The sequence below is a fragment of the Cryptomeria japonica genome, chromosome 4, assembly GCF_030272615.1.
Source record: "Cryptomeria japonica chromosome 4, Sugi_1.0, whole genome shotgun sequence".
Lineage (NCBI taxonomy): Eukaryota > Viridiplantae > Streptophyta > Pinopsida > Cupressales > Cupressaceae > Cryptomeria > Cryptomeria japonica.
The window spans coordinates 768,850,600-768,874,546 of NC_081408.1; the positions used below are offsets into that span (position 1 = coordinate 768,850,600).

Genomic DNA, 23,947 nt, shown 5'->3' on the forward strand with positions numbered 1-23,947 from the left:
CCTCGTGTCAATACCTCCCCTATTGTGGTCTATGGCCAGGAGGTTGTGGAAAATGTTGATTTTTACCAATGTTGTGCTCTGGTTTATAGATTTGTTGGGTTTTAGCCTTCTCTTCTAGACCTTTATCATTGGGTGAATGATTCCTGGAAGCCTTTTGTTGCTCATGACATTGAGCTTTTTCCTTGTGCTGAAGGCTTTTCTATCGCTTCCTTTACTTCTACTCTTGATCATGATCTAGTTCAGAGTAAGTTGTGGGCTTGGGGAGATCACTCTCTCTCTATCAAGCCCTGGACAACTTCCTTCAACCCCCTTATTGTTCGTCCGGTTTGGGTTCATCTTCCCAATCTTCCCCTTAATTTATGGGAGCCTTCTTGTTTTGAGGCCATCGATAACTCCTTTGGCAACTTCTTGAAGGTTGATGACGCTAACGACTTCCATGGGTCATAGGCCATAGACTTAATTGTTGGATTATGAGGGCCTCCTCTCTCGCTGCCAAAGATGCTTCTCAACAGATGACTTAGCTTTGGACTGTTCTCTCTCCTGCTAGAGACGTGCTGCTACTTGTGGAAGGATGCTACTGAAAATTATCTTATTTATCTATTTTTTACAAATTTTACAAAAATAGAAATTATTTTTAATTTAAAAAATAATAAAGATCTTACATTTTTTCTGACGTGTTTCTCTGCTGCGCCGCCCCTGTTATGCTCGCGACGACCTTGCAAGGGTTTCTTGGTCACGCAAATGACTTAGTGTTGTGTTTTTTTTTTGACGATTTTCCTTTAAAAAAAACGTGATTTTTTTCCTCAATTACTGTCTGTTCGAGTGTCGAGTTCGTGGCGACCTAGGGTTTGGGGTCCGCGTTTCTGTCTGCAGACGGCGACCAGGGTTTGTGCTGGGTCGTACGGGTCTTATTCTGATCGTGGAGAGTTTTGTAAAAATTCTTTTTAATAAAAATTGTGATGGGTTTTTAGTAAAAATTCTCAAAAATCGTAGGCGTTTTAAACAAATTGGTACTTGGTAATGTGCGATAGAGTTTTTTTTTTCTCTGTTTTCTGATTTTTATGATGGGTTTTCTGATTTCATGAAATATTTTCTTGATTTTTCCCTCGAAAATCAGGAGCTGGTCGCGATGGCCGTGAGTAACGGTTTTAAACAGACTAGAGTTTGCACCATTTTTTCCAAAATAGTGGGTTTTCGGTTTTTGCTCGAAAAGGTCTGTTCGAAATTATTCATCCTTGGACCATTTTAGAATGCATATGCATTATATATTCTGTTTGTTAATTTTCTTCTTTTATTTTGTGCTCCTTTATTGTAAATATATTCCTTTTATCGACGTTATCATTATCCTTGATCAACCACTCTCTCTGTTGCATGCTCAGATTATTAGACGACATGCCATTCATGAAGAATCTTTTGACTTGAGGTCGGCATGCAATAACACTATTCGACCATCGTCATTTATCCTGATGAAGCAACAACTTTTTCCCACCACATTTCAGAAATCTTTGACTGCCGCTAATATTTCTAGTAGAGGGCACTTCAGTACGATGTCTCGAACAACATCACCTACATCAAAGTTACAGAGTGTCAAGGTTGATGTTAATTTTAAAAGTGAAGCCAATGCTGCACAGGAAGTGTATCCTCGCATCAAAACTAAAAGGCTTGACAAAACTGCAAGGCACATAATGCAGGTATTTCAAAAATATTACATCACTATATGTGGCTGTTCACATAGAGGGGCACAATAATGGTCTTTTGCACATTAGTCTTTCCTGATTGTAATTTTAATCATCATGAATAAAATTCATCCTTTGGTGTGAGGTGTGTTGAAAATTTTATATTATAGATCTTGGAGAAAGAGGCAGTGCAATCAGTAAAAGCAGAGAGGCTGGTTCCAGATATTAAGCCAGGGTACATTGTAGAGCTCAAAGTGGTACTTGCTTATGAATCGGATTTTCTTTCATTTTCTCCCTTGGTTGATTATTCATGTTCTTTTATGCTTGATTAGTGTTTTTTAAATCTCATGAGCAGGAAGTACCCGAGAATAAGCGTAGGGTTTCGACCCTAAAAGGAATAGTTATTGCAAGGCGAAATGCTGGTTTGAGTACAACTTTTAGGATTCGAAGACTAGTGGCTGGCGTCGGAGTGGAGTCTGTTTTTCCTCTGTAAGTATTATTTTCAATCTATTGTTGGCCTTGTTTGAATTGTGTTTCTACTCATTTACCAATCAAGAGCAAGATGTAACAGGGGCTGTTGAATTTAGAAAAACAATGGTTATTTAAAAAAACAAAATCCTGAAAAAATACAGATGATGCAATAGACAGATTTCACAGTGCCAAATGCCCTGGCCATACTTATCTTCAATTGTAATTTGACGCACTGAAGCCAATCAGAAAAATTCCATCATAGGAAGACGAGATTGGGTAGAAGCCGAGGTCAGACCTATGAAATTGTGTGGTCGAGCATATTACCTCTTGCTTCTTCTTTCTTGTTTTATCTCTCTTCGTGCACCATTGAGCTACAGTTTTCTGGTTATAGTATCGCTGCCTCCGCCTCCAATAATCCTTTAGATTGTCCCAAAGTTACTTGATTTGGTTTGAAGAAAACAGTGCAGAATTGGGCCTTGCCAGATTGATATTAATGTCTGCGCATGCAGTTTTAGAGAACAGATATAAGAAAAAAGATATGAATCATATAGAAATATGAAAGGTGAATCGCAATGTCATTTGTGAAGCAAAGCCGTTAACCACAATGTTGAATTGACAAAGTCTTGAAAGCATCTTGAATCATTGTGTCATCATTATTGTCTGGGGGCATTTTCATTATTGTTCTTTGAAACAACGCTTAAAATCGCATTGTTTCAAAGAGGGGCAAAATGTAGACGTCTAAAAATGGTCAACGCTTGCGGAGTCGTACTTTAACATTTGCGCATTGCCTTATTTTAGGGTTTTTGTGTCGCATTAACATTTCTTCTATGTCGTGCACTTGGTCTTTATCATTTGCGTGCATCGAGTCCTCCTTCTGCATTCTTCATTTATCTCGCTTTCGAATTTGGTCTTGTCGACAACAATCTTCAGTCATGATTTTGGTCAATCTTATCCTGTCGCATCAATGTGCGTGCTCATTTGTCATATTTTGGATATCGTCAATCCTAATCGATGTTGGAATTAGGGTTTTGTCCTCTTATCAATCTTGTCGATTTGTCATCGATCATTGTCGTTTTCAATCTTGTCATCTTGCGATTGATTTGTCATCGATCGTGGTCATTTTCAATCTTGCCATTTTGCAATCTATTTGTCATCGATCGTTGTCGTTTTTGTCATTTTGCAATCGATTTGACATCGATCGTCATTGTTCCTCGTTAATTGGCGCATTTATCAATCAAATCATTTATCAATTCAAAATCATGATCAAATCGAATCAACATTAATTATCTTTTGTCAAGACCTAATTGTCATCCTTGCATTTCTAATTCATCTTCTAAGGTTTTATGATTTATTCATTTAATCTTGTTTGGCATTTTTCCTCTAGGTTAAATAATTTATTTATTTATTCTAAGTCTTCTTGTCACAATTAAATATTTAAATATTTGGCTAATTAATTCTCTCTCTTTGTGTGAATTAATTGATGAATGAAAAATTGTTAATTAATTCACTTAATTCCTAATTTCCTCATTTTCTAATTTTCCTAATTCCTAATTTCCTCATTTTCTAATTTTCCTAATTCCTCATTTTCTAATTTCCTAATTTCAATTTCCACCTAATTAATTTCTCTCTAGTTTCTCCCTATTTTTGTGCTTCGGTGGAAGCATGAATTTCTCATGCGTCATACTTTTGGCATAGCAAGATGTCATAAGCTTCTAGTCCTCTAACCTTTGCATTGGCAATATGTCATAATTCATGACATAGAAGGTGTCATAACCTTCTTCTTTCCACTTAATTGTGCCATTTTTGAAATCAATTGCCTCTAATATCAATGTCATGCTAATCTTGGCTTTTCTCCGATTTATCTATAAATTGGATGAACTTCTTCAATCAAAAAGTCGAATCAATCACGCTTCTAGTACCCTTATGCTGTCGTCTCGTCTTGCTTTCATATTATACTTATGCACTAGCAGGTGAGATCCACAAAACAAAAGCTATTTGAAGGAGAAAGAAGGACAATGGAGCCACATGAAGGAGACATCTGCATTTGGTTTGCTTAGATTTCATTTTGAATGTCTTGTTTTCATGTTTTCATTGAATGTAATTAGGATTGGTCATTGCAATTGAGTTTTCGTGATTGAACTAGGCTAATGTTTACACTGCTTTGATGATTTCCACATTTCCTATCTACGCATTGAATATCAGAATGAGTGCCAAGTGAATGTGATATTAAAACTGGCCTGTAATTTGTAGATTTGGGAAGCATCAAAGCTCTTCTCAATTGACATTTAAGACTGAGCTAGTCATTATCAAACACAGTAAATATAATTAGAATTGGATTGGCAAGATGTTCGATGGGACCTTATCTAGGCTGTTTATCCATTTTAGCTAGGAGTTTGCCACTACATTACCTTTTCTTTGAACGAGTAAATTGAATTCAGTGAAGGCAGGTATGATATTCTGTGCATCGAAGCAAAGGAAATGAAAATTTGCCTTTGTTAAACACTAAAAGACAAGCCTATATTTCTGTTAACAATTCTATTTATCATTCTCAACAATCATGGGAGTAATGCTCACCCTTAAAGCTGGTTTCATATCAAGTAAGGCCACATCCATTTCAACGGCATTTTCGTTTTCACATTTCTTAGTCTATGGTTGTGTAGAACAGAACGGATTCGCTCTCTTTGGAGCTTTTGAACTCCATATTTATGTCTGCTCCGCAGATGCACTACTTATATTTAAAACTGATTGAGCTGCTAATACAACCTTTTGTCCGTACATAAATGTTGTTATTAACTGAGTAGATGGTCCAGAGTTTACCTTTGACTTCCTGTCTTTGTTATAACTTGCACACCTCTAGGTGATGCATTTTGGATCCAATTATGTCGTCACCACTTGCGAAGAATCTGCCTCTAATGTCAGGACGTCTTGGAGAAAATACCTGCATCTGAGATGCAATATAAATTTTTTAATACGTGTTATTCCAAAGATTTGATGCCTGCATACACATGGCACCGTTAGAATTGAGTTTTAGTGTGTAGATTGCAACTGATTTCTGTTAGATTATAAGAGTTTGATTGTTTATGGAAAAAACATTGTCTTTCCTTTTACTCCATTCTTAACTAAAATCTGTACACAATCTAATCCAAAAGCATTTGTATTAATTAAAATATTGATACATTTTTCATATTTATTATATTTATGCATTTGGTTAAGAGAAGATTAAAGCTGTTTTTTTTTTTACTTTAAATTCTTCCTTTAAATATATGCTTTAACATGATAGAAGTCTTATCCTTGATTCTACTTGTTAATGTCACAGCTATTCACCAAATATTAAACAAATAAAAGTTTTGGACAAGAAAAGAGTGCGAAGGGCAAAACTTTACTATCTCCGGGAGAAGATGGGTTCCAGTGGTAAAAAATAAAATGTAAAATTCACAAGAATTTGTCATCTTTCTGCAGGAGGATTATAATTATGAAGATGAGATATTTCTTGAATTTCAGTAAATGTTCAAAATCTATGATGCAAGTTTAACATGAAGGATTGAGTTCAACACATTGAGGGAATGACATTCACTTAAGCAGTTTTTGTGGTTTATTTTTTTGTATTTGTAAACATTTATGGCATTATTTTTGAAAAACGTAAACAGAAGTAAGCTGAGATATAGCAAATAAATATACATTTTGTTTTCTGGCACTAAACACATCCTCTTTTTTCTATTTTACTACCACTTTAATGCTTTTTAATTTTTCTAATTCAAGTTTTTAATAATTTGTTGTTCAATGGCATGAGGGGTACTGGAGTTGAGTCTCATGTTGTATAGGATGTCTAGGTGGAAGCCCTTTTGGCTTTAGAAACACTAGCTAGCTCATAATGCAGATTAAAGTTATGCACACACTCTTTCTAGAATCACCCGCTCATAATGCAGATGAAGTTACTCACACAATCTATTCAACATTAAATGTATAGATGATTCTACCTTATTTTTTTCCCTTCTAGAGGTGTAGACTTCTTGTTGAAAATTTAAATTTATGATTCTCTTCATTTGTGATGCTGGTAGCAATAATCTCTTCTCCACTTCTTCAATATAAGATGGAAAATGAACTTATTGTCTCCACACCACAAATGGCTAATGGTGCACTGTTGCACATGATCTCATTGAACCACTTCATTGTAGTATAGATCTCAAATTTAGATCAATTGGTGGAGACTCTGAGCTTATTTTAATTCACGTAGGTTGATTGGGATGTGGTAAAACAATAATAAATTAATTAAATTAAGTTGTAAAAGTCATTCGTTTTACAGACAACTGATATTAAATTAATTATTTTTTTAATATTGAACAATTTATTTAAATAATGACTTTCTAGGGTCCCAAATGTCAAGTTAAATAAAAAAGAAGTACTAATTTATTTATTTTGGGAGGGAAATGAAATATAGTATCTCAAATATTGAAAAGGGGTATGAAAAAGGAGAGCTTGTAAAAAAAGAAAACTCATTTTTGGCATTTTATTTTCAGAACCTCAGCTTAAGAGATTGAGCAATTGCTCATGTTTTCTGGCCTAGGACAAAATCCCCATAGCAAAGACTAGTTTTTGTTGAGACATGGACCAGCTAGGACTCGAACCTAGGACCTTCCATACGTTACTGGAGTGCTCTACCACTGAGCTACTGGCCCCTCTTGGACTAGTCCATCGTCGGTCCGGGTGTGGCTTATTTCCAACACCAACACCCCCCCTTAAGCCACACCTCTTGTGTGCTTGGGGCTCCTAGCCTGGACTTGGCTCTGATACCATTTTGAGACATGGACCAGCTAGGACTCGAACCTAGGACCTTCCATACGCCGCTGGAGTGCTCTACCACTGAGCTACTGGCCCCTCTTGGACCAGTCCATCGTCGGTCCTGGTGTAGCTTATTTCCAACACCAACAGTTTTGAGGATGGAAACCGTCCTAGTTAATCTGTAAATGGATTCATCCAAGATTCTAGTTTTGAGGATGGAAACCGTCCTAGTTAATTTGTAAATGGATTCATCCAAGATTCACAGGCGTGCTGAAATTAGGAAATTTTTGATAGTTGAAGCTTAACAGATAAATATCTATATATTTCATTTCTAGGTTGCAGCTGATTGCAATATTTGCATAGCAAATTATTTTAGAAATGTGAGAATGATGATTGTATTTATGTTGCTGATCACATCATCGAAAAAGGCAGACTATACATTTTTATTTGGCATAGACAGCAGACTAGATGATGCCCAAACCATCTATATTCTATAAAGTTGCCTTACAAATGTGAAAGAGGGCCATATGAAATGAAGAGGTGAATCGATTGGTAGTTGGGGGAGTTTGGGGAACTATAATCCCAGCCGCACCCCACTGGAGGTTAATTAATATCTTTCGAGGTGGGACACAGCTCTTTTGGGAGAAAGATAGAGCCATACAGCTCTATATAGGCAGTCAATGGTGTCCATTCAGAACTCTGTCAAATGTCAATATTTTATCATAAGTTTTTCAAGAAAACCGATCAGCTATCTGCCTCAACTTGAAGGTCAGAGTTTGTATTTATTTTAAGTATGTGTGTGGACGAATGCTTCCAACTGCTGGATTAGTAGATCTGTATCAAAATTTCGAAATAATTTATTAACTGTTTTCAAGTAGAATGGACATTGTTATTCCTACAGAGATCTTGTGAATATAATATCAGTTGGTGCATGGATAATCTTTTTTGTTATTTTGCTAATTACTTGCAAAAATACATGAAATAGCTTGGATATTACATTGCTTTGTCAGTTGGCATTTTATCAAACATTTGTCAAAATACAAAAAAATTAGCTTGGCATTTTACAGTGGCTTGCATCTCTATATAATTGCTACCATATACCCCTACAGCTAGGGATATATGGTTAACTAACTGAGTGCTTTCCATATCAGGTCCATATGCGATCGTAATCAGTTTTTCATTCCAATGTTCAAATCACCCAGATGAAATTAAATTCACTGACGATTCCTATGTTCAAATCACTGAGTTGAAATTAAATTTACGAATAAACATAAATCAGACAATTAATATCTGTTACAGCTCTGTGCTGCCATCTACATCTTTTATTCAACTTTGCAGTCGTGTACATTCTCTTAGGTTTAAAACCATGTATTACCTATGTATTTGGTTTAGGTTTAAATAACTAAGGATCTTTGAAAGGTTGTAACAACACCTGTAGAATAGATCTATTGGTCACTTGTAGTTGAGTTGGAGGAGGAATACAAGGCTTAAAAATAGGATCCAAACTCATTGTATACTCGTCACTCAATATAAACAATATCAATAAAATAATCCTGTTACTGTGTATTTGATTGCAAAATCTCAATATGTTATCTAGCAGAAGTTTCTGCCGTGGTGAGTTTGGTAACTTTTTGTTTGATTTCTGTGTGATTATTTGTTGAGATTCTTGAACAGACGGGCCATGACTTTTATGAACACAAGAAATAGAAGCAACATCTTAACAGAAGCAAGAGCAAGGTGAAGCAGGATGGCATTGAATAGCAGTCTAAAGGGAAGTAGTTTTGGTTGTTTTTATCTTCGATTTTTTGTGGTGGATTTATAAGGTAGCGGCAAAGTTTGTGGATGTGTTTGTGTGAGAATTGTGTTAAGAAGATCCCAGCAACCAAGCATGAAGATGGTGTGACATGAGGATATTTTGTGGCGATAACCACCATCACTGCAGTGAAGCCAACAAACAAAAAAACAATCTGGTCAACGCTACTTTGACTGGTTGCCTTTGATAGAAGCCTGTGCATAAATAGAAGTGCCCAAGACATCCATGGAGAAGTGGCTCTGCACTTGATTCCTTCTTGCCATGTACAAGGATAGGTGAAAGAAAAGCAGCAATTGTAAAAAGATATATTGCAAAAGAGTTCTGATTGTGGAGAGGGTTGAGACATGTATCATAAGAAATCACATTAATCTTGAAGGGAGTTGTCAGAGGAAATAGTTTTGGGCACTTTAGAGCTCTTCAATTCAACAAGTAAATGGTTTCTGCTGCATGGTTTCATGTGGGAGGATCTCACAAATTTGTTGAGAACATAGCAGATCGTGAAGCAACTTGAAGATGAGCAGCGTCCAATAACAAAGAATGGCATTCAAATTTTAATTTTTTATGATAAAGTTTTTTCTATAAATTTGGAGTTTAAATATTTGGCTTTTCATATAGAGTTTATGTGTAAACTTTAGAAAAATTAAAATTTGAAGTCAAAGAAGCTGAATTAAATTATTGGATATCTTAAGCTACCAATTTAGTTCTCTGATGAAATTTTACCGTAGGTACAAACTATTGTTGCGAAGCATCTCCAAAAGAAATTCGTTCCAGCTTCTTTAGCATCTTGTATGTTATTGTTTTAGTATTTGCGTAGCGTAGAGTAGGATTAAATTCATGCTTTAAAGGATATTATTAAATTCATACTGTTTAACTCAAGAGGATTATTCACAGAAATGTCAGTTATGCGAATCTTTATCATAAACTATAATTATATGACAAAAAGATTTTGCCACTGATCTTATGATCTGTAAAATGTAATTGTTTTTTTCTGTAAAATGATCACTTCACTGTCCGCTAGCTTCCTTGTGTTCGCGAGTCTAATTCATTCACAGGCATGTGTTTGATTTCTAAGCATCGTGTGAAATGTATTAAGATAATTGTGTCGCATGGTCATTTATATCCATCTTCAGTAAATTTTAAGATTTATCATATAGGGAATTATGATATTGCTATCAGGATTCAACTGTGTAGTTTTTAAGTCAAACTCATTGACCCATGATTCATGAATAGTGGTTCACAAGCACCCTATCTTTAACCCATCTCTCATGAGAATGAATGGTACACTTAGCACTCATTGCATCTAGGTGATGCTCACAGAGGTGAAGCATTGGTCCTTCTCGGGAGGTCACCCATCCCAATACTACCCCAACTCAGGCATGCTTAACCACGGAGTTTCCTCCAAGGTTAAGCCCACACAGTTTGCAACCCCATTTGCAAAACCTTCAGCAAGTGTTGTGCCTTATGAACCATTCATTGTAGAGCCCCTTTTAGCTCATCAAGTGATAAGTAGCAGAGAATTGTTAAAACGATCAATTATGATTTTTGATCTTTTGGGACCCAAACTAGTTTGAAAATGAATGAAAGATTTTAATAATGTTTATGAGGTTGAAGTAGTCTAAAGAGTCTATGAGATTCAAGAACAATACACACCTCAGAGCACAACACTAAATTCTTAAACAATTTGTAACCTTCTTTTACATCTATCCTTTGACAGTGAATTTTGATCAATAGGTTTGTCATTTTGTTTAGCTTTGTTTCTTCAAACAAAATGCTTAAATTGTTTGTTTTTAAAATGTCCTCATAATTGGTTTGGAAGTCATTGTATGCTAGACACTCCATGACAAAATGTTGTTGTCTCTACCACTCCCATGTTGCAAGATAGGCATATTCTTTTTTGCCATTCTACTCTAAGTATCATCTATCTACTCTAAGTTATGCCAAGAGGCATCTACAATGACATCAAAATGCCCATAAACAAAAATCCATTTTTGAAACAAATTGACATGCAAATGACAGGTAAATGCATGAAATATGCCATGTTTCAGCTTTTGTGGAGGTGTTATTTTATTACTCCAAATAAAATAGAATCCTCACCACTTGTCTGTAGCTAGATTCAAGCTTTTTGCATGCATGACTTTAATGGATTTGTATTCTTGGTGTTTTAGTATTTTAGAACAACATTTATTTTACACATGATTCTCTTCTATTAAAAGATATCTCTCGGCATATTTTACATATATATATATTTTAATATAGGTATACTAGTATCTATGGGATTCAAGAACAATACACATCTCAGAACACAACACTAAATTCTTAAACAATTTGTAACCTTCTTTTTAGATCCGTCCTAGTGAATTTTGATCAATAGGTTTGTCATTTTGTTTAGCTTTGTTTCTTCAAACAAAATGCTTAAATTGTCTATTTTTAAAATGTCCTCATAATTGGTCCGGAAGTCATTGTATGTTGGACACTCCATGACAAAATGTTGTTGTCTCTACCACTCCCATGTTGCAAGATAGGCATATTCTTTTTTGCCATTCTACTCTAAGTATCATCCATCTACCTGTTTCACACCTTAGGTGATGAGATTGAATTCTTTGATATAATAGATTTTTTTACTCCCATTTTGTTTTGACCATATGCTACTCTTGAATTTTTCTCTCACAAACTTTTTCATTTCTTCATTGGTATTTGGACACTCTTGTTTACTATCATCACCATTTTTCATCCATTTGTCATTTTATTTCATCCATGTGTTCTTCCTTCTATCTAGTATTTCCTCCAAAATCGTCTTAGGCCAACTATGTTTGTCCATACTTTGAGTCTTTTTAGGTAACTTAACAAACAAATCATCACCAATGCTTGTAAAGGGGAGATGCTAGTTTTTGTCAATAAAATTTCATACAAGACAACAATTTAAATTTTGACATTGCTTATGATTGGATGGATGCTTTTGAATATTTCTACTTGCCTCCATTTTTTATTTGACACGATGGTGCCCTAAATTTCACACCCATAGAGGATCACTAGGATGACCAACTAACTACAAAACATTCTCTTGGTTTTTCAATCTCATTACTCTACATTCCTACATCTATTTTGTAGGGAATAAAGTGTTTTTAATTCTCCATGAATTCCTTTTTCTCTACACGTTTCCCAATTGAGTTTACTTTGAAAATGGATCACAAGATCTTTGTCTCATTCACCACCTCTAAAGGATTGCCTTCAAAAAGAAAGATATTTTGTACTTCTTTATTTCTTTTCAAAGAGAAGATCATCCCTTTGGTTTTGTTTACATTCACTTGCATCCCAACATCATGACAAAAGGTTTCAAGTGTTGCCTCATGCCATGGGTCGTTTTAGCAATTAAAATGAGATCATTCACATAAACTTTATAACATATTTAGCTAGCTGAACTCCCTCTCCACTAGCCTTGTTTAGCCAATCTTCTAACTTATCAATGAATAGCCCAAACATAGTTGGGAAAAATGAACACCCTTGTTTGACACCAATATCATTGCCAAAACACTGTGACATCCCATTTATAGTTTTGATTTTAACCTTGACTAGTTCATAAAGCCTGCATTGTAGCTCTAAGCTCACTTGGAATTCTCAATCCCTCCATTCTAGTCCAAAGTTTGCTGCATGGTACTGTGTCTGTCATGTCCCCTTTCTAGAGTGGACATCGGAGACGGAGGAGTTGGCCTATCATTGGAGTCTCGTAGGCTAGCAGAGGTTGATTGGGACTCATTCAGTGCATATAGTGATTGGATTTTGGCTTTACAGGCAGTTTGGAGCCAGTTTGGAGCAGTTCCTAGATTTTAGGGGGTATCCCTAAATTTTAGGAGGTCGTGACAGTTGCCAGTCGTGAGGTTATTCATGACCTTTTAGATGGTTTCAGTTTCAAAGAGATTGGGCTTGTTTCCTAAATTTTAGGAACATCCCTAGATTTTAGGGATGAGACTACCAGTGAATCCTTGATTTCCGACTTCAGTCACAGACAGGTGACAAGATGATTTTAGGGTTTGTAATGTCAGTTGGGCATTTTGTGGCTATTTGGGTTATATTTTTAATATTTCCTAAGTTAGCGTTTAATAATTAAATAAGGCTAAGTTGTCAGCCATTTTGGAGTAATAAGGGGATTTTTGGTCTCATCTGGATGCGCATCCTATTGTGTGATAGCTCATTGGAAAGATCTTGAAATTCTTTAAATCTTTCTCTTTGGTCTCAGGGCAATTCAGTGAGCGGATTTCTGTCTATGGGGAAAAAGGTCATTTTCTAGTAACATGACCACTTTAAAATAAGAAATTATAACATTTCCACTAGACCACGCCACTTGGAGACAATTAGGGTTCGATTTGCAATTGAGAGGGGTTATAAGGGGATAGGAGCTTCATTCTATGATTATCTTTTACACATTTTACATCTTGGATTTGAGATTTGGCTCTGGAAGAGCTTTTCAGCATCTGGGACGCCAACCCCAATGCCTTGCCTGTTTGGGACGTAGCCCCCAATACAGTGGTTTGGATTTGTTTGCAGCTATTAGCATCTTGGAGATTGTACGGCATTCTTTCTGGAGGTTCAGCAATTCTGACAGAGTTCAGCGTGGGGTTTGGGGTTTCTAACCAGTTGGGTGTACTTGGCAGCCGTACGGCTGTACCTGGCAGCCACTTTCCTTCCCACGTGCAGCACTTGGAGGGCTGGAATCTTGCCACAACTTCATTCCTAGTTATGTTACTCTTTCAGCATCTAGGTTGGAATTATTCCTGATTGTAATCTTCCTGAAATTATTGGAAATCTTCATCTGGTCAAATATTTGATTTTATATTCAGAAATCTGCCTTGAATTGAATTTGTTTTGGCTGTATGTGAACTTCATTTTCAGTACTTTGTTCATGTACTTGTACTTCATTATTTACTTGTTGAAAAATCATCAAAATACAAAAAGAATTCAACCCTTCTGCAACTTCTGTCTATTTCTGAAAGAAAATATTAATAAGCAGGAAAAATCAATTTAAAATAATAAAAATTACAACAGATTAGTAAAAGAGATCCATCAGGGATCTTTCAGTGTCAAAGGCTTTTTAAAATCCTACCAAATAGAAAAAGGCCTCACAACATTGTATATTCCATATTTTTCAACCAAGAATCTAAGGGTAACACCATGGTCAATAGTTGAATGTTTTGGTCTAAAACTAGCCTTTCCTTTAGCAGCTCTTTTCTATTTTTGCCCAACTACTAAATCTACATTCAACCATGCTTCCAAAAAGTTTCTCAAGAAGCTAGTCAACCATAATAGTGTGGTAATTTGATGGATAATTTATATCACCGCTTTTGCAAAGAGAAATCACAACATTGATCATCCATTTTTTTGGGAAGCCCTCTTGAGTGACATTGTTGAAGATACAATTGATATGAGGTGCAAGAACATCAATGCCCCATTTTGAGTGCTTTGCTTGCAACCCGTCTATAACTCATGCTTTTCCTCTTGCTAACATCTTTATGCCCTAGTTGATAACTTAAATGGTGAAAAGCTGAGTGATTACCAAGGTTCTATGTTTATTTTGCCTTCATATAAGATCTTTGTGTATTCAATCCATTGAGACATTGTGATACTATTTTCTATTTGTTTTCTCTTTTCTTGTAGCTCTTTCCAAAATCTGTTGGGATTCTTTTTTCCAAGGGTAATCCGCTTCATCCTTCTTAAATTCACATATTTTTCTTTTTTACACCTTAACAACTTTTCATACTCTTTCTTGCTTTCCTTACCCATCTCACCTTCTCATAGATTTCTTTTTGCTAACTTGCACTCATCATTGAACCAAGTATTTGTCAGGAAAGTATTTTTTGCCTCACTTTTCAGTCTAGTCCTCTTACATTCATCTAATGTCTTGTGAATTAAGGGAACCAAAGTATCTTTTCTTACAAGATGATGTTTCGTATAATGTGAATTATTCTCATATTCCCTAAAAATTTGTTTAAAGGCACTTTTGAAGATTTTTCATTTTTCCTGGGTCATAAGGATTCTACCATTGAAGATGTTTTCTTTTGTTTGAGATGGATTTTTTCCCTCTACTGCATGTTTATATGAATGGCCAACTTTAAATATATTGGATTATGATATGATTTTAGCCCTATTGGGCATTCTTCTATCTCTGTCTCCTTTATCCTTGAGGTGTAATCTTGTGAGCAAATAACATAGTCTACAACACTTTGACCTTTGTATGTTTTGCAAGTGATGTTTCATGGATTTGGCCATACCTTCACACAATTGAAATGTCCATGCTTTACAAACTATGCAAACTTAATAATTTGTCCCATAGTGAGTAACATTGCTCTTCTATCATGCGATGTTTTTTTCTAAAAATTGATCGTTTTCTTCTTCTACCTATAAGGGGGTCACTTTTTTCTTTGTAGTTTCTTTTCAAATTGAGGGCTTTCTTGTTTGTTGTCCAAGCATTACAGTCTCCTATTATTAGGACTTCCCCCAAGGTTTTGAAAACAAAAAAGTATTTTTTAGTGATATATATGGATCTTCCTGATCTAGATTTCTTTTCTTATATTCCTTTGAACCTTTTAGAGCGAAGTAGCGTGCTGCCACCCTTATCAAAAGTTGATTTTTTATTATTTTCAGCCATATGTACTGCTTATTTGTGTCTTCTTTCTCTACTTTTATAAATCTTCCCCAAGTTTCTTTAATTAGAACAGTAAACCCTTTGTGTCCATTGCCACTACCAGTTCTTTCATTCTAACTAAGGTTTTCTTGTATCCTTCAAACTCTAGAACTTTACATCTATCATGCTCATGTGCCTCTGTAGGAAAGATAATATCTTGACCTTCTACTATGGGCACCAAACTAGGTTCTCTTTTCAATGGATAACCTCTACAATTCTAACTTACCACTATTAAGTATTCCTAGGGAACCTCCAGTTCCTATTTCTTGTGTCATTTTGTCACTAATTTGGGCCTTTGTTGCAACCAAGCCCCCGTTCCATTATATCTTGCTACTTTTACTTTTTCTCACTCTTTCCTTCTATATTTGTTTACCATTGAGTAACCTTTTGTTTCTTAGCATCATGTTCTTGTCTTTTATTTTTTTGAAAGTGACTCTTGCATGTCTACTCTTATTATCTCTTAGCCGTTTTCCAATCCTTTGTGCTTGTTGAATAACTCCACCCCATTACATTTGATCTTTAAAGAAGTCTCTTGTTATCTCTTTTGTATTTTCCTTTTCCCCATAGTCTTTTAACCCTTGTATCTCTTGGAAGGAACAAACATGAGTTTTAAATATGTGTATAACTAATCTAGGTTGTTTGTTGCAGTTGTATGTTTAGCACTAGGGTCATTACTTTTTATGGATATACCCATTTTAATCATTACATCACAACCATTAGAAATACTAGATTAGAGTTGTAAAATCTTTTGAATTTATTTTGTGTTTATAGAGAGTTTAGTTTTGTTAGAGTTCATAGGATTAGTATAAGTTTTTGAATTGATGTTTAGGATTATATTATACAATCCATCATTAAGATAATTAGATAATTATTTTAGAATTTTGTGAATAAATCATGTATTGTTTAACTATTGTATAACTTGAAAAAAGTTCAACAAAATGAAAATAATAAATATCAAAATTTTGGTAAATAACCTTATCAACTTCTTGAATCAAATATTCAAGTATCTAGACTACATTATTTGAGAAGAATTGAAGACTATTTTGGCTTCAATAGTCCAATATACTAATGTAATTTAGGTCGTAATGCCTATTGCTTTCAAAAGAAAGGATATTATGATAGAAGTACCTAAAAATTTTGATATTCCTTATCAAGATGAGGTAGTAAAATGAGTAAACATCAATTATCCTAGTAACAATTCCTAGGTATGTACGGTGGAATTTGTCTCCACATGATTAGGCTTAAGGGGAAATCCAGGTGAAGAGCTATGGTAGCATCTTTCAAGAAAATATTGGATGCCATCTCTTTTTAATGTTGAGTAATTGGTGAATGAAGGTTTTCAAATAGTGTATGAGATCTATGGATAGTCAACAATATAGACAATCAAAAAAGATAATAATACAAATAGACTACCAAGATCAAATAATCAACACTTTTTATTATTATTTCTTTTGTATATGTTGTTCTTCATATTATATTTGTATTCAAAAAATATGTTAAAGCCTCTCACCTTAGCTCATCGTCGTTTCTATCATTTGTTTGCAAGCTCTAATTCTCAACACTAGTAGATAAAATTCTTTAATGAAGATGACACAAGATATGCTTGAAGATTATTTAGGAAACTAAGGTAATACTACGTAAATTTATTTTTTCCTTAAATTTTATCTTTTTCCAGAAGCTATATTTAATGGATGATGGACTATTTAATGTACCCTTTAATATCACTTGGTGTTGTTTACTACATATAATTAAATGTTTTAAAGGTGGATGTTTGTAGTTGAATTTCTCAATCTATAACACAAGTTGTTCTTTGACATGGACAATACAAATGTTTGATCTTGTAATATCTTCTTCATGTGGGTAAAATAAACAACATAAATTAATAAGTAAATAAAAATCAATTAAGTATATATATATTTTATAGAAAATAAAGTTAAAAATGATAAATTGAATGAAGTGAATTCATTAACATTGAAATGATATGAGCTAAAATAAAATTTAGAGGGATTAAGAATTACTCTATTTTAATGGTTTATATGTCATATTGTTTTGTTTATAACTTCTTGTTGAACAACTTTGGACGCTGAGAGGGGAGGGGGGGTGAATCAACATATATTAAAAGTTAACCAATTTAACCATTCATTCCAATTATCACAAACGTAGAAAAGAATTGAAAAACAAAAGAGAAATCACATATGAACACCAAGATTTTATGTGGAAAACCAAATGAGGAAAAAACTTTGCCGAGAACTATACCACTATATGAAAATATGTTACAAAGTTTTACAGTCAAGGCCGATCGAGGAAGCTCGCAACTGCTAATTTTGACTTGCAAGACTAAGACGCACAACCTTATGGCAAAATACAATGGACTTGCAAACACTGATCACATCTTCAGGGCAATATATACTAGATCTAAATACAATGAATCAATATTGTTGAACTATGGAGAAACACATCCTCTAATAATGTTGATTACAGTGCACTGTTGTTAAACATCTGAAATTGACTTCGTCACAGCTCAATTGCATTTGCAAATCTTCGCACTTACAAGATACACGGTACACAACTTTGCATCTTATTCATACTTCATATAACATCCTCCACATATATTTCATCTTTATGTACCATTCAAAACCAAAGAAACATCAATTAGGTAAGCTTAATTAGATGTAGGTGTAGGATATGAATAGTTAGCCCAAAAACAATCTCTAAAGCAATATGGAAGGAAAAATGAAATGTGTGAAGTATTACACCATGTCAACACACCTTCCTATTCATCCTAGATCAACACCTACAACTCTGAGTGCTATTGCATGAACCAAGATTGCATAGATTGTCTTTGAAGGATATAATTGATAAAGCACACCAAGCAAACTTACTCAAAACATGATGCATACCACCAAGACTCTTGTGGATGCACAACATGCCATCTCCTCACACCATCATAGCTAAATCATTGAGTCACACTATCCAAACAACTGAACATGGAGGAATGCAATACATTCCTGCAAACAGTTACATTGTCACTATACAAGTCGATGCCATGTCATCACAACTTTAATTGTAGATCAAATGAGAACATACAAACTGGGATATATCAATAATTTGCATCCACTTACATCATAGTCCAACGAAAAGCAATGATGAAGTAATGTGCTAGAATGTAGACCATAAAACTATACCTAGTCTGACAGCCTATTCATCAAGATAGTCACCTTTAGCCAACTTCAACTAAGGACTACATAATACACCTCCAAATTTTTGAAAAATTAATAACACAACTAGATATACCATTAGAAAAAACCAAATTCTATCTCCACATATCTGCATGAACTCATGACCAATCCTTTGGCACAACATTACTCTGAAACACAACTAATCAACCTTCCAGAAAAGGTTATCATCAACAACAACAAGTTTGACATCACTGACAACACAAGCTCATATTTGCAATACTTCTTATTTTAGAATCACATAAACTTGGATGAGTTGGAATTCCAATCGTGAAATCTATATTGGGTTGCCCTTAGATTTTTATTGAGAAATACAATCTTGTGCAATTATATTCTAATGCAAAATCATATCTTTAGTATTTGTAGATATCTACCTAATGTATATCTACGTAAGGTAAAATTGAGTGGTACTAAAAATCACCATTTGAACTTGCTATAATATTGAGGAAGTTTGATTGGCTTCTTTATTGGGAGACAAGTACCAAGATTGATTTATCAACGATATAGATAAAAAATTAACAAAATTGCTGAATAATGATGTAGATAAAGTAGTTTCCTGAACTTGCAAGTGTTAAAATGTGAATGTGTTGTCCTATTTTGAATAGATGCTATAATTAATGTTTGACACTGACTCAAGGCTTTTTAAGAACTATTACCACTTAAGAATATAAGCATGTGCATATTAGTTAATTCTAAAAGGGCCTTGCTAAAAACACAAGCATGTGTGCAAAGTAGTTTAAAATGAAATGGGAAAAGTGCAAGGACTCTACACGTTGCTCTAATTTTAGTTTATGCAAAACTAGGCAAGCATGCATATTAAAGTAAAAATAATATGAATGAAAATAAAATTTAGTAATAAAATGGCCCCTCCTTCAAATTATGTAATAAGAAGGGAATTGTCACACAAATTTAGGAGAAAAAAATGAAAAATGATTATGAGAACATGGTATGAGATGTAAATATAAAATTAAGTGGTATAAGATGTTCTTTCCCCTTTTCATTGAAAGTCATTAGTTTAGAGTAATTTTTAATGGGGCATCACTAAGAACTAGCCTTCTCTGGAGGTCCATCTCCATTATAGGTTACCCATAGTCTGGATGTGCTCCCATGCGTCAACAGGTGGCTAAGTTAATAGCTTAGCCAAGGGTGCAACTTTGTTTATAACAATTAACCAAAGCTACCACTAAAGAAATTGAATAGTCTTAGGATTCCAAATGATACAAGGACCACTTGAATCCCCTCAAACATTTAGAAACACACCCTCCCATGATTCCCAATATTTCTTCAACAAACATAATAAAGTCTATGTTGTAAGTTTAGTTTGTTGGGGTAAAGCTATATCCTACTTGGAAATAACTAGTTGACACTCTACTAACCATCTTTTATTAGGGTCATTAATCCCCCTAATGCATTAAGAGAAAATCTTCTTGGCTTGAAAGGAGGATTTTGTGCCATTTGCCACATGAAATAAACATCCATACTTTATTGAGTTCTAGCTTCTAAATAAACCAAACACTTTCATTCACCTTATCCGTTGAATGCTTTCATCTTGAATTTTTCTTTTTTGATTAATAAATTAGATGATGTCCTCTTTCAATTTTTCAAGGGCACCAATATTTGCTAAATCTCGTCAATTTCTCCATTTTGTACCAACATACCTTTCACTGCACTATTTGAAAGAATAATAAGTAAAATAGACAATGGATCCAAGGGACCAATCTCCACCCCACAAAAACCTTAGGATAAAGAAGATAAAGAGGGAGCAAGGTCAACATCTACTTCCTAATAAGCTAGGTTTTTTGATACCTCATCCTCAATAGACATTTCCACCTTATGATAGGAAAACAAGAAGATGATAGAGACCAAACTACTAAGCCTGATCATCCTCTAAAACCAAGCTAAATTGAAGAGGGCTTTTCTTTTGAAAGATCTTCTTTAAAATCTTTCCAACTCAAAGAAACAACCATATTAGAAAGATAATAATGATTTCTCATTTACATAAATTATTGTTAAACCTTAATAATACTTTTTCTCCTTTTAAGTTTTATATCACAATCTATAAGATGACTTGATAAAATTGAGAGGAGAAATGTGCTTAAATTGTCAATTTTCAAGATGTCCTTTATAGCTCCCATGGATGTCACTATATGTTGAGCATTCCATGATGAAATAGCATTCTATCTCTACCACTCCTATGTTGCAAAATAGGCATATTCTCTTTTTCTACTTCTCGTTAAGTATCATTCATCTGCCAATTTTATGTACATCAAGTGATAAAAACTAGTGCTTGATTGAGCTATCAACATTTTTTTATTTTCATTTAATATTTTCTCCTTTGTAGGATCTTTCATCATGATCTCTTGTGGGGTTAAATTCTTTAATATAAAAAGCTTTTTTTGCCCATTATGTTTTGTCCATATGTTGCTCTTTAATTTTTCTCTCACAAATTTTTTATTACCTCATTGGTATTTGGGTATCCTACGTATTAACACCCCATTTATTCATCTATTTGTCATCTTGTTTCATCCATGTTTTCTTCCTTCTATTTAGCTCTTCATATATAATTATCTTAGACCAATGATGCTTTTCCATATATTGAGTCTTCTTTAGGTAACTTAATAGCTGGACCATCGTTGATGCTTTTGAAGGCAAGGTAATTGTTTCCACCAATAAAATATTGTACAAAATAAAATTTTTAATTTTGAGATTTCTTATGATTAGACGTTTTGGATTCTTTCTAGTTCCCTCTATTTCTGATATGATATGTTGTAGCTCTAAATGTCGCACTCGTAGAGGATCACAAGACTGACCAACACACCAAGAAATATTCTCTTGGTATTTCAATACCATAATTATACATTCCTACATCTAGTTTGTAGGGAATAATTTTTGCCCTCCTTATATTATTTTTGCTCTGAATGTTTCCAAATTAAGCTTGTTGTGAAAATCAAGCCCAAGGTAATTGTACAAGTATTCACTACTTCCAATGGGTCACCTTAAAAGAAAGAAAGTTATTTTGTTTCTGTAATGCCCCGCCAGGAACCCCGAAGGAAAACCCACAACAAGGGTGAAACAATTTTTTTCTTTTTAAATATAAACATCATAAGTGCATTTACACAACATGCATGGAAACACAAACAGACTACTTACATCAGAATTCCTTAAGGGATACCAACAAAGAATTAACTTCAAGAATAAATTCCACAAAATCATAAATCCACATATGCATCATTAACTCAGTGATCACACGAAGCCATAAGCAAATAAAGATTCATCATAGAAAGATTGAAAGGATACAATATAATTTCCACTTCAATAAGCATTTACTAACATCATCAAGGAAGCTGATAAAAACATCCAAAAAATAGGATTACATTGCTCTTCCATTACATAGCTTCTCCATATACATATAAGGATAGATCTCATCCTATTACAAGGTTACATAAGATCAATATTACAATGACCCCAAGGGTCTCCAAATAACAATAATCTTCAACAAGAAATGAAGCACGAGTCACGAACCACAGGAAAACCTGCGAAGACAATCCTCACATGAAGGTACAATTCTGAACATCCGATGGGAAGTGGCACTACCACTCGACCATGTAATTCCCAATGGAATCACCCCACCATACTAGGAGATAGCTGAGGACCCTCAAACAAGCATAAGCATGACACGGTCAACAAAACAATACGACTCCATGACAACACAATAAGACTCCACAAGAATCCAGGTGACTCAACATCACAAACACATAAGTGAACCAAATGAGAGAGTGCCATCGCATAGCTTAAGATGGATACCATGGTACAGCCTCCATAGGTCCCGACTCACTATCCTGGTAACCTCTCCCGAACCTCCGGTTCCAACTAAGTCTCATGCGGACCCTACCAGCCTTTCGTGAAGACAAGGTGGTTGGTTTTCCATTCCAGGCCTTCTCGCAACATTATGAGCCTTGTACTAGCACTCACCTATGCACGAGGTACAATTATCTTTATTAATGTTGTGATACTACCCACCTAATCAATTCATTAGATTACCAATTATTATCTGACTTTCGCTGGGTCATAATGCCTACCACTTTGGGTGCAACCCCCAAGCGAAAGCCACTCTCTCAAAGGACACTACACAAGCATGGTCACTCCCCGAGGACCCTATGGCGAAGCAGACAACCATAACACCACTATCAGAAACAAGTGGTTAAACAAGGACATACTGACTCTTGGCTAACCATAAGGCAAAGACACTACATGGTTAAGACAACGAAGCCAACATATATCTCTTGGTCAAAGGGACCAATTACACCACCACAAGATGACTGAACCATAGACCAAAATATCACAATATACACTTGCAAGGATAGCTAAATACATCAAGTCCGCACTCAGACAATCTTCGAGAATATCAACATCATAAGCACTTGCAACATCATTGATTGAATCATAAATAAAACACTCTTTCCAGCAGACACGTTATTTAATTTCCATCAATATCCATCAGAAATGAAGTCCATATTATACATCCCACCGAATAAAACATGAATTCCAAACAAGCATTTAATTCATTTTCAAAATATATCCAAAACTTACTAATTTGAATTTCTAATTCATGCCTAGATTCCCATCGATAAATTTATTAACCACATAATAAAAATCACATGAAAATCACATTTCATCACGCAAAAACACTTTAAACAATCCATTTATAAAATTTAAGTTCCCAACACTAACCGGTTTGGAGACCGGTGAGGGCTCAAAGCTAAGCGGGAGTCAAACCAACCCGCAGTTGTGCTGCTGCCGGGGGAATAGACACTACCTGCCGGTAGTGCTGCTACCACTGGTAACAGTCCTATTGATCGGTGGTTGTTGCTACCAACCGGTAGTGGTGCTGTCGATCGGTAGTGCCGCCACCGCCGACCGGTAGCACTGCTACCAATCGGTAGCGGTGCTGCCGACCGGTAGTGTCGCTACCACTAGTAGCAGCCGCTACCAACCGGTACCACTGCTACAAACTGGTAGCGGTCCTGCCGATCGATAGTGCTGCTACCAACTGGTGGCAATCCTACCGACCGGTAGTTCTGCTACCTGCGGGTAGGAGACACTACCGACCCACGTGATGAGGCAAGCCCATCACGGGAGCGGTAAAGTCCACCAGAGAGGCACAAAAAACATTCCTCCAAGCATTCTAAAACCAAAAAGTCACAAAATCAATAACCACAAAGAACATTCCATTTCCATAATTATTTCACGGGTACACACATACTGTGCCAATTTCCAAAATTTCAGGGAAAAGTTT

At 35.0% G+C, this 23,947-nt stretch overlaps 1 protein-coding gene and 1 non-coding gene across 9 annotated transcripts; one reads left to right on the forward strand and one right to left on the reverse strand.

The window, feature by feature from the left end:
• The first annotated feature begins 666 nt into the window (after positions 1-666).
• LOC131033453 (large ribosomal subunit protein bL19cy) lies at positions 667-5,846 on the forward strand. 8 transcript variants are annotated; one of them, XM_057964682.2, is made up of 6 exons: positions 667-790; positions 1,118-1,213; positions 1,380-1,691; positions 1,847-1,933; positions 2,032-2,165; positions 5,464-5,846. In XM_057964682.2, exons 2-6 carry the CDS (start codon positions 1,130-1,132, stop codon positions 5,567-5,569), a joined length of 723 nt encoding a protein of 240 aa, XP_057820665.1. In that variant the 5' UTR covers positions 667-790; positions 1,118-1,129; the 3' UTR covers positions 5,570-5,846. The 8 variants fall into 8 exon arrangements, with proteins under 8 accessions (XP_057820665.1, XP_057820663.1, XP_057820662.1 ...); XM_057964680.2 differs by having other exon boundaries at positions 679-1,017; XM_057964679.2 differs by having other exon boundaries at positions 679-1,010.
• Positions 5,847-6,751: 905 nt separating this feature from the next.
• TRNAV-AAC (transfer RNA valine (anticodon AAC)) lies at positions 6,752-6,823 on the reverse strand. The gene has a single exon. It is a non-coding gene; the product is annotated as a tRNA-Val (tRNA).
• Between the last annotated feature and the right edge of the window lie 17,124 nt (positions 6,824-23,947).